Genomic DNA, 12,027 nt, shown 5'->3' on the forward strand with positions numbered 1-12,027 from the left:
TTCGTTGACAGCCCTAATCGGTATCGGCCTTCAAAATCCTTTATCGGTCGGGCTCTAATTAAATTTGCAGTATGACGTAATCCATTGCTAAATTATGGCTCATCATAGACTAGATCAGGGGTTCTGAACTGCAGTCCTCGCGATCCACTGCTCTGCACATGGGCTCTATGCACGGCGGTACTTCCGGTGAAGGTTTAAGGATGCTCGATAACTTCCGCCGATCGTAGAGTCCAATGAAAAACCGAGAATTTATATTGAATTTTATACTCCATGGTTATACTAAAGAAACGTTAGTCACAAAAACAGATAAAACAGACACCCCTCATTATTTTTATGCTTCTTTTTAAAATTATATTAAATAAACATAACTATATATAAAATTACATCTAAACGTATGTACGTTTCGTTTCAAAGACGGGAGCAAATTTTGAAGACTCTGCCATAATCCCATTTTCCTCGGTTTTCCTCCGCTTTAATCTCCACAACCGGAAATGGACGAGCATCCTTACGTCATATGCGGAACTTATGCATGCATATAGCCCATTGTGTATGTCTCCCTTATTTAACACAACTGATTCAGATCCTCAGCTCGTTAGGATAGACTGAGACCGAGCTGAGGATCTGAATCAGGTTTGTTAAACAAGGGAGACATACACAATATGCAGAGCAGTGGGTCGCGAGGACTGGAGTTGAGAACCCCTGGACTAGATAACCATAAAGCTAGCTAATGCCACTATCATCAGTCTGTTCTGTTGTGAAAATAAAAGAAACAAGTTTCTTTTTAAAATTATCATATTATTTTAGTTAAAACTCATAAATAACTACAAATAACTAATGTTAGGTAAATCGGTTAATGTTTTGTTGCGCATTTCTAAAAAAAAAAATAAATAAATAAATAAATAAATAAATAAATATCGGCCGATATATCGGAATATCGGATTTTAAAACCAGCAAATATTTGTATCAATATCGGCCTTCAAAATTCTTTATCGGTCGGGCTCTAATTGTAACTTAAATCCACAGACCCAAATAGAAGGAGTGTAATAAACACTTAAATGTTTATTTCCATTAGTCTGAAATAAGAGATGTCATTGAAGCAAAATAGCCCAAAAAAGTGAATGAAAAAACAACATTGATTTTGCCTATAGTGTCTTTAAAAGGATAGTCCGGCCAAAAATGAAAATTCTGTCATTTGCACACCTTATGTCGTTCCAAACATGTATGAATTTTTTGTTATGTAGAACATAAAAGAAGATAATTTAAATTAGTAACCAAACAGTTGTGGGCCACCATTGACTTCCTTTTTTTCCCATCTTATGGAAGCCCTACAACTGTTTGGTTACCATAATTCTTCAAAATATCTATAGCAGAGGAAAGAATTTCATACAGGTTTGGAATGACATGCGGGTGTGTAAATAATGAGAAAATTTTCAGATTTTGGTGAACTAACCCTTCAATCCACTCCATCTTTTCACCTGAAGACTCTTCGTCAATTACATTTACCTCATCAAACTACAATAAAGGTTAAAAAAGTAACGGCCATTGTGCTGCACTCACCTTGCACACGACAGAGCCACGAGTGCAGCAGCTGCGTTCTGTCTCTGCTGTTGGGTAAGTAGCAGCCTCGCCTGTGCCAGACCTTCCGGCTCATTCCTCTCCTCCAGCCAGGAGCAAAGCAACCTCTCCAGGCCATTAAGGCAGTCCGCAGGCTCCTTGCCTAGGCTCAGCGGCTGGCAGTCCCGCAGACACGCGAGCAAGACTTCGGCGGTGACACCACAGAGTGCAGGGTCGTGCCGCGTTTGTGACTGCAGTAGCGGAAAGACCAACAGGAGGCCGACCCGTGAGGTAAACGGTGCCTGATCAGAGCCGGTGGGCATCGGAGGGTGGTGAGGATGGTGGTGATGTTGAGATTGCAAGAAGCCCTGTCGCTTAAGCAGCGCCAGCGCCTCCTCGTCGGCCCCTCCGCCGGTCCCCGGGAGGACTCCTTCATGCTCCTGCTGCTCCTCCAGGGCCAGCTGTCGCTGTGCTCCCCACAGGCCACGCAGCGCATTGAGACGGTACTCCAAAAGTCTTGCGTAAGCGTTGCTCTGGTTTCCACAGACTGCTCGCAGGCGCTCGGCCAGCTCCACTGGGTTCTTCGTCTCAAACGTCAAGATCTGCAAGAACAATGAATTTGATGCTAGTTGTTGAGGCTTATTTTGGCCAAAGATAAATGAACATGAGTTACTTGCTTCACTGCTGTCTAATTGGACCCCAGGTACACAATGGAACCCGAATACTGTAACTTTTTTGTGAATTTGTTTTGGGAAAAACAGTTCACCCATAAATTCTGTCAATTCTGTCAAGTTGTTCCCAACCTGTATGCATTTATTTCTTCTGCTGAGCATAAAAGAAGATATTTTGAAGAAAATGGTTTAACCAAATAGTTTGGCCCCATTTCTTCTTCTTTTGTGTTCAGCAAAAGAATGCAATTCATGCAAGTTTGGAACAAAATGATGGGTGAAAAAATGATTTTTCATTTTTATGTCTATTTAAAACCTATATCCTGAATAGGGTTGGGTATCGAGAATCGAGTATCGATTGGAACCGGGACTAACTTTTCGTTTTTCCCGGAATCGTTCAAAAGTAAAAATTTTGATTCCTAGTTTCGATATTCACAAAAAAATAAAAATAAATAAATAATAAAAAAAATGTTTCGATATTCACAGTCCGCCGAGCGGAAGAAGAAACCGCTGAACAACACCAACGAAGAAGCGTCTACCGGAAGTGTTGGCATAACCACGCGAGTCGAACATGAGTACCTTACGTCGGCGATCCAAAGTGTGGCTTCACTTTTCTAAAAATAACGAAATCTCGGCAAAATGCAAAATTTGTGACAAAAGGAGTATTTTTACAGAAGGAGTATTTCCTTCAGAAAGGTCGTTGGTTCGCAAGACTTTTTTGACCCTGCCTCTTAAAAGAATCGGAATCGAGAATCGTTAGGAACCGGAATCGAAACAAGGAATCGGAATCAGAATCGTTCAAATTCAAACGATACCCAACCATAATCCTGAACCATCCCCATAAGACAGTTTGCTCATTTTTAGGTTGTGGATAGCCTTCCACGGCATACTGAAAATCTTTCTGGCAACTATATTTAATATAAATGAGTAATTAATCCAGATATTACACTATAAATCCTAAAATAAATTTGCTGTGTGTTTAACAAGTATAAGTAGTAAAATGTGACGCTTGGTGGTTCCAATCATTTAGTAAAGACACTGGTTTAAGTTTCAAGAACCTTTAGTACACAGCATCTTCATTTCAAGATGGACATCACTGAAAGTAATGAGTCAGATGTTTATGCTGTTACTGGATAAACATCTGACTCACTACTTTCAGTGATGTGCACCATAACACTGAGCTGCATAATTAATAGCGATCACGATTTATACTTTTCCCAATTTATTAAAGGGGATGTCTAATACTATTTCATTTATTCGGACTTATTTACACTGTTAAGCGAGAGCAAGAGCAACACCCATCAACGTGTAACAGAAATTAAGGTTAAGGAGATCGCCGGCAGCCGTGCCATTTTGTCTTTAGACCACGAGATCAATGTCACCAAAGTGTGTTTTTAGTTGCGAGGGAAATATAGCCTTGTTCAGCTTCCCAAAGAACCCACTGTTTGGGGAACAGTTTGTTTTTCTGGGGCAGCAATCGAGTTGTGCAAGTGTGTTTGTTTGTTCCAGACATTTCGGTGACAAATGTTTTATAAATAAGGCCCAGTTCGACATGATCTGCAGATCATTTGTAACTGAAAGATGGAGCGGTCCCTGAGATAAAATATCCTGGTCACGGAATTGCAGGCGGTAAGTAACATCAAATGTCAGCGTTTTGTTGGCAATCAGCGTGTAAGTGCATATAGTGTAAATAACACAGACGTATAGTGAATCAAAAGTTATCCAGGGATAATGCGATGATGTATTGTGCGTGACGCTTTAGCTCCGCCAACAGCACGCCTCCAGGAGCTTGGCCGTTTTTCGATAAGAATGGGTACAGCGTATCTGTCTTTTAAAAATCAGATACAACTAAAAACTCTTTGGAGATTTAAAGGATGCAATACAACTCTATAGGTACTCAAGATTAACCTGAGATTGGCAGAATCTGTGTGTGTTATGTGCCCTTTAAAAACAATTGATACATTTTGAAGACATTTCAGTAACACATTTTCTTTGTGTGTTATGCTGATATCTTGAAAAAGTTAATGCTGCATATAGGGAAATTGCAAATTATATCACTTCAAACTCATCAATGCCACAAACATTTGGCCGTATGCTGGTTAGATTCACTATAGCTACCTGTGTGTTGTCCTACCTGTAGAATTTCACTTGTAGAATCAACTAAAAGACAGACATTTTGAAAATGTTTGAAATTGGCATTAAGGAAGCTGGATGTGATCAAAATAAAGGCATACAACAGATTGGAAGTGCACAATGGCAATTGTATGGCAAACACTGAAACAGCAAGATGGCAACAAACAAGAGAAACAAGCAGATGGATTTAAAGGAATTCTGGAGATGTTTCTAAGATGGGCACGGCCTGTATTGGAGTGCTTTGTAGTCTTGTTATTCAGTGCTACAAAAAGCAAATCCCTTCTAAATTACAAAATGTTTCTACATGGCCGAGTTGTACTGTAATGGTGGAAGGGCATTTGACCCATTGCAGAAACACTGATCTATATCAGCCTTTCTCAAACTTTTTTCAGTCAGGGCACCTATCAAAAGTGCATAAAATCTCAAGGCACCCCAGTGTAAAATATAATTTAAAAACACTGCATAACCCAAATTTAAATGCAAATGTCTTGTTTAGTTAGACAGAACAGTAATGAACAGAGCATAATATGAACTGTAAATAACAATAATAATAAAAACTTTATAGCACCTTTAAAAACACAGGTTTGCAAAGTAATTCACAAAATAATTAATCAGAGACACAAATGCCATAAAACCGTAAGAGGTGGACCGCCCAATACAAGAACCCAATAACAAATCCAGACCAGGAGAACAGAAGAATGAAGTGCACGATGCAGATAAAATAAAATAAAAATCCCCGGCTCTTATGGGGATTTTCTTTTCAAAAAACGATCCATAATGCTGTAACTAAAGTGGCCTAAATTCACGTTTATTTTTACGTTTCTGTCAGTCTGAGGTGTTGCTATAACGCGTTGCTATGGATTGCGTCACTTGCGTCAAGTTGGGTGCGTCTTGCTTCGGTCTTGTGAGACGGATTTTTTTTATGATTAATTTTATATATTTATCTAAAATGAATTTACAATTTTATTAATATGTTCATATGTTTAAAAAGAAGAATGTAAATATGTAAATTCAAATATATTTATATATGAAATGTCAGCTGTTTTTTTTTCTGTTTTTTTTTTTCACATTTTTTTTAGCCTACGTAATTTTTTGGCGGCACCCCTGACACAGCTAGGGGGCACCCCAGTGTGCCGCGGCACCCACTTTGAGAAAGGCTGATCTATATAATGCCATATAGGCCAAAATTATCATCTATAAATAGTGAGCAGAAAGACAAATGCTGTGTCCAAAATCTCCACTCAAACCACTACTCCCTACCCCCTATGTAGGGGATAGGGAGTAGAGCACTATATAGTGAGCTCACCAGCATAATAGAAACACCACTTTCGGACACTACTCGATCGTCTCTCTGCGCACTTGATTACATCTGTCAGCTGGTGCTGAGCCGGCTCTGGGCTAAATAGATTTTTTTTAAATAAATACATTACATTATATTGAGCTTATTTCTCCAAAATGTAAAAACTAAATGTCATTTCTGGCCGTTTCTGTTATAATGCGCTACTCCACACATGATTATAACTTATTTTTACAATCAGCGCAATGCATGATGGTATGTAGGGCTTGGGTTAGTGACCATCGGTTGTACACTACTTTTCAAAATGCATTTTGGGATACACTGAGTGGACTATATAGGGTATAATAATCATAACTATACATTCGGAGAGCACTACAAAATGGCGAGCTCACGATATAGTCCACTATATAGCGAGTAGTGGGTGATTTCGGACACAGCAAAAGATGGTTTCACATTGTGATACCATAAATAAGTTTTAAACAATTTATATATTTTTCGTTATTTTGAATTCAGATGTGGATTTATTGGTGTATATCACTTACTTAGAAGCACAACAATTAAATTACGATGTCTGTTACATGGGGACTACTGAACAGCAATCTACAAGTTTTATTATTGTAAAGTGCAAAGTATTGAAAATCAATTAAATTGTGAAAAATCAGTATAAGTCCAACAGTATAAGGTCCAGTTCACAAAGAATGCTTTTTGCTGTTAAAAACGTAATGACGCAGGTTAGCAGAACTAAAAAAAAAAGCGATCGTCTACAGATGCGGTTTTTAAAAGTTGAACGTCTTTTAACTTGAGAGCCGCATTTTTACAAATGCTGCAAAGGATGCGAGACACAATGGTCAAACATAACCAACAAAAAGCGCGTTTACAAAAGTAGTGCAGTGGAATGAAAAAACGTGTTCTGTGAACAACCCCTACGTGTGTTGCATTAGGTAATCAAAAGGACAAATTGACCCAAAATGCAGCAAATACGTTATTATTAGACAAGTTGTCAAGTGCAATGACCGCAAGTGTGGTATTGGGACAGACCCTGACAGCAGGTATATCCCAGTTTGCGCTCTATTCTACGTTGGAATCAAAGACGACTGACACGCAAGAGATACATTTCGTCCATTTGTAACATTGAGGTCGAACCACTGTAGTTGCATAGACTATTTTAACTAGGGATGCACAAAATATCGATTTCAGGAAGCTCTCGGATTTCATGATCAAATATTCACTTGTGTTCTGAACATGAACGAAGGTCTTACAGGTTTGGAACAACATGAGGGCGAGTAATTAATGACACAAATTTCATTTTTGAGTGAACTAAACCTTTAAAGACCAGGCGTTATAAATCAGAATAAAACTGCAATGATGTCAAATTCTGTAACTTATTTTTGCAACCATTTTTTCCGAGTTCAGAAAATTTGTGTAAAAATGTATAAATAAATAATACAATTAAAGGTGCTCTATGCGTTTTTTAGCGGCCTCTAGCGGTGATGTTTTAGCCTGGATGCCAGCCCAAACTCCGCCCACAACATTTTTTGGTCGGGAAGTTCGGTCTGGACTCGATCCATTGAGGAGTAACTATGATCAGACAAGAAACGTTCGGGCCAATCAAATTGCCAGGGCGGGCTTTATATGATGATGGACAGGTGATCTGCAGGGACGTAATCATCACGCTATCAAAGAGCGCTTAACTGGTTTCCCTCAAAGATGACTGCAGCTGGAGAATTGAGATGTATAGATTCCGCTGTCGCGTCTGTTGTAAAATAAATCGACAGCGCATTAATTTTAATAAGACAAACAGAAAACTGAAATCAAGCCATTTGTCGATTGGAAAGAAATTTTTGCCGTCCTTCCTACATGATTCGGGAAAAGTGTAACTTATCAGTTGGCTCTGACGGTCGCTAAGAAGATGGGAGGTAATGAAAAGCCTGTGGTCGTTGTGGTTTCTCCTTTGGTCGCACTCATGGAGGAGTCAGTAAAAGAAGCAACACTCGTTATTTAACTTCTAAAATAAGTAAGTTCTGTAGTTGAAAACTGCGCTATGCAAAGGAGTTGACTTACTGCATTGCTCTGATTGGTTGTAGGTCTACCGTCTATCCAATTGAGTGCAGAGGGTTTTTTTTTTCCTGGTTCAGTTAAGACACGCCTCATAATCAAAGCCCTACGGAGCGGTTTCAGACTCATATTGTCACTAGAATACGAGTATGACGAAGTAAGGCTAGTGATGTTTCAGAATGCAACAAGAGTGCTCATGCTCGTGTGCGTGCTCGATCACAAGAGCGAGCATTCACTACCGGCCACACTGAGACTTTCAACGCAATGGCGAAATAATCACACAACATGCTGGAAACTAATATTAACTCCCACTGCAGTTACAATAATAGCCTACTTTTATCAGCTTGACAACGTTGAACTAATGCCCTGTGCTCACCCAGATAGCAAACTGACATTGAATCAACGTGGAAATATGACATCGAAACAACGTTGATCTGACATTGTTTTGCTCATCGAATTAACGTTGAACCAACGTCAGATGCGTCATTCTTTCAAAACTAACGGAAAATCAACTTGAAATCAACGCGTTGTTTCAACGTTATGAAAGCAAACCAATTTTCGATTTCATTTAGCTTTGAAGAATGCCGCGTCTGACGTTGGTTCAACGTTAATTCGATGAGCAAATCAACGTTGTTTCAATGTCATGAGAGACGTCGTTTCCACGTTGATTCAATGTCAGTTTGCTGTCTGGGCATCCATGATAATGTTACAATAAACTGCATTTAGCCGACATGTGATGTTATATAGCATAAGCCATTTCTCTAACTATTTGTGTATCTTTCACAATCAGCAATGTCAACATAGGTGAATGTATAATATGATAACGAAAACGGTTAGTGAAATAAACTGAACAATTTCAGTGTATCAGTAAGATCGTAGGAAGTAACATAACTGTAAACTGAACGTGTCTGGAAATGTGTATTAACAATATGGTAGTAGTGGGATGAGTGACGTTAGTCAATAGATCTAGTAAATAAAATAAATTACATCCTAAAGCACCTACTTTTTTTTATCCTGGAACATTCTTTTGTATTCATGTCATGTTTCATGCAGTTTCAATAGAGTTTACCATGTTGATCCGCGTTTTCATCGATCAGATCAGATTCACGTTTTGCCTGACGAGCTTGAGCAGATAAAACTTATATATATATATATATATATATATATATATATATATATATATATATATATATATATATATATATATATATATGGAGTTTGTGTTGGAGTCAGGACGTTTGGGGGGTTATCAGACTCCATGTCGTCAGCTGAAGTGCCGTTGGTCGCATGGTTGACTGTAAGGATAGAGAGGCTCGGGAGCGCGCATGCACATCACATCTGATGGATTTCGCAGGAAATCCGACCCGGAGAATATGAATATTGGCCTTCAGAGGTAATAGCAAAACCCAAAAAGTGGATCATTGTAATGTGTGATTACAACCCCTTCAAACACAGGCAATAAAAAAAGGATTCATTTTATAAAAAATTTCAATACAATAAAAAGGTTAACAAATTAGTGAATAAATGAATAAACAAACACTCATTAACAAAAGAGTGAAATGTAATAATGTAGCTTTCTGAATTATATTTTAAACTTATTTTTACAATTTTAATTTTTCAAAGTATAAATTGGGTCATATTTGGGGGTCCGAGTCATCTAAAAGATTTAAAAACCCTGCGGTACAGTGCATAGTGGAAGTGCATAGTGGAAGTGCAGAGTGGAAGTGCAGAGTGGAAGTGCAGAGTGGAAGTGCATAGTGTATAGTGCGTCATTTAAGACACAACTAATGACTCAAATTACAATTGCACCTCTGATATATGATACACAAAACATGATACAGACGCAGAGGTTTCCTTTAATATAATAATCTTTGCCCACACAAATCCACAATAAGCAAACCATTCTGTCATCCTTCGTTTCAGACTACTATTTGGGGCACACTAATTCTAATCTGGGATACTACTAAGGGTGGATAGTATGCGAATTGCAAACGCCCTTTAGCCGTGACTAAACTACACAATAATCGCAATTTAACACGACTATTGCTGTTTTTATGTTTACTTTAATAAATTACTTATGAAATGACATTGGTTAGGACAACATTAGTGTTGCTATAACAGTGAGCAACATTACATGTTTGAGGGAACCCCCATCGTAGAGATAGATGTTACTATTATAACTATGGGTTGTATTTAACAAGTATTTTTGACGTCCTGTGTTAGAATTGTAACCGCTTGTAACATGAATCCAACGGACAGGTCAATAGCTGCCTGCCACACGCCAGTGAGAGATTCAACTCCTCCTACTAGCCTGTCGAAGCTATGCTAACGCGTCAAACATCAGAGACAAGCAAGAACTGTGTAACTGTCATTATATACGGCATAGAAATGTGAAATAACAACCTCAAGGCAGGGTTAATAAGCTTCATTAACGTCAATGTAAACCGTTTGGACGCTAACATCTATGTTTAGCAATAATATATGGTACTTCACTCATAACGGGCTTGACAACAGTCCGCGCATGTTTACACGAACTAACATCAACAGAATGACACGATAAATGATTGAACACGTGTTAAAACAATTGCGTGCTTCATTTACTTGAAGAAATACAACAACAACCTCTTATTATTAGCATGCTGCTACCTGACAAGCCTGTTTTGGCCGAACATTACCCAACCGAGTTAGTTAACTTTAGTGTTAAGCTAATCAAGTTCACATCTAGCAATATAGAGGTTCCTCTGAAATAAATAAACAAATATGATAAATGCACACCTCCTGCTCGGATTCCCCTTGTTCAGACACTCCGATTTCACTGGGCAGCTCTGCCAGGTCCGTGACCCGAATTAGTCCATCGTGAAGGAAAATAGTCTCTTCCTTCACTGACAGCCACTGTGAAGAATCCACAGCACCTGATCCCATCTCTTTCTCCTCCGAGGCAAAATGCAAAGTGGTCAAACATCAAATTGAACGTACGACAGGATCAGATTCAGCTTGAGCCGGCGACAGATATCCTGCATCATCACTGAGCGCGCGGCGCGATCACGGTGTACGACGCCCATGCGAGGCCTCGCTTGAACGCTGCAGATCGATTCGCCAGCTCGGCTCTAGTGTTATCGGGAAGGTGGGCGTGACACATGCACAAATTTCGCTGGGTTTACTAACTTGAGACAAATGCGCAGTTCCTGTATTGATATTCGCGTATAGCTAACTCGAGACTGAGCGCTGACTCTAACGGCGCTTCAGTCGCATTTATAAACCTTCTCCAGCTGTCAGTCAGACACCATACTAAACCAGTTCAGTTTGTAGCCTATAAAACACACGTTGAATTTCATGAAGTGCCTTCAATTATGTGTCATTGATTTTATATTATTTTTTTTATATAAAATTCGACGATTTGTTTGGATGGGTGCACTCCTCTCTTAAAGTCACCATGGAATAAAATGACTAATCTTTTTTTTTTTTTTTATATGGAATTCGCAAAAGCCACGCCCCCCAGTTTTTGTTTCTACGCCCGTCAAATGGTCAAACACGGTCAAACACGACCAGCGCGACAGATGGCCATGACGGGAAGAGCAGGTTGATATGTGTGATTGGACAATCGCCGTTTACGGGGAGGGGCCGACGAAAGATAATTCTATGGGCTCTATGCACGGCGTTATTTCCGGTGAAGGATTAAGGATGCTCGATAACTTCCGCCGATCGTATAGTCCAATACAATACCGAGAATTTATATTGAATTTTATACTTATACTAAAGAAACGTTAGTCACAAAAACAGATAAAACAGACACCTCTCGTTGTGTTAATGCTTCTTTTTAAAATTATATTAAATAAACATAACTATATATAAAATTACATCTAAACGTATGTACGTTTCGTTTCAAAGACGGGAGGTCAGTAAATTTTGAAGACTCTGCCATAATCCCGTTTTCCTCGGTTTTCCTCCGCTTTAATCTACACAACCGGAAATGGACGAGCATCCTTACGTCAAATGCGGAACTTATGCGTGCATATAGCCCATTGGGCTCGTATATATGTATTTTTAAAGGCGACCTTTATTTTAGAATATATTTTAGAATTATAAGATCTATTTCCTTGTTGACGCCTCATGCGCAGCCACATGACAGAGATGTATATCATGTTTATTTAGTTTTTCATTTTTTATTCAAAATATTCATTAAAAAATTATATATTTATATTGCGAAACAAATGTGGACATTTCTAAATTTGTGGATGTTTTCAAACTGGTTGGTGTTTATAAATCATTCCGTGAAAGGATGCCCTTCACCAGACCCCACCACTAAACCCTACCCTCACT

The 12,027-nt window shown here is 38.9% G+C and overlaps 1 protein-coding gene across 9 annotated transcripts in view; it reads right to left on the reverse strand.

Annotated features, from left to right (window-relative positions):
• hectd4 (HECT domain containing E3 ubiquitin protein ligase 4) overlaps positions 1 to 11,056 on the reverse strand; it is a 113,935-nt gene extending 102,879 nt beyond the window's left edge. For 7 of the 9 annotated variants that reach the window (XM_089124633.1, XM_089124599.1, XM_089124678.1 and 4 more), the window contains exons 1-2: positions 10,483 to 11,055; positions 1,558 to 2,156 (exon numbers count right to left, since the gene is read on the reverse strand). In XM_089124633.1, coding sequence (XP_088980759.1) covers positions 1,558 to 2,156; positions 10,483 to 10,629 — 746 coding nt within the window. In that variant the 5' untranslated portion in view covers positions 10,630 to 11,055. Of the gene's footprint in view, positions 1 to 1,557; positions 2,157 to 10,482 lie in introns of all 9 variants that reach the window. The other 2 variants (XM_089124540.1, XM_089124490.1) reach the window with 2 other exon arrangements.
• Positions 11,057 to 12,027: the final 971 nt, after the last annotated feature.

Source organism: Pimephales promelas, chromosome 1, assembly GCF_988280905.1.
Source record: "Pimephales promelas chromosome 1, fPimPro1.hap1.1, whole genome shotgun sequence".
NCBI classification, from domain to species: domain Eukaryota; kingdom Metazoa; phylum Chordata; class Actinopteri; order Cypriniformes; family Leuciscidae; genus Pimephales; species Pimephales promelas.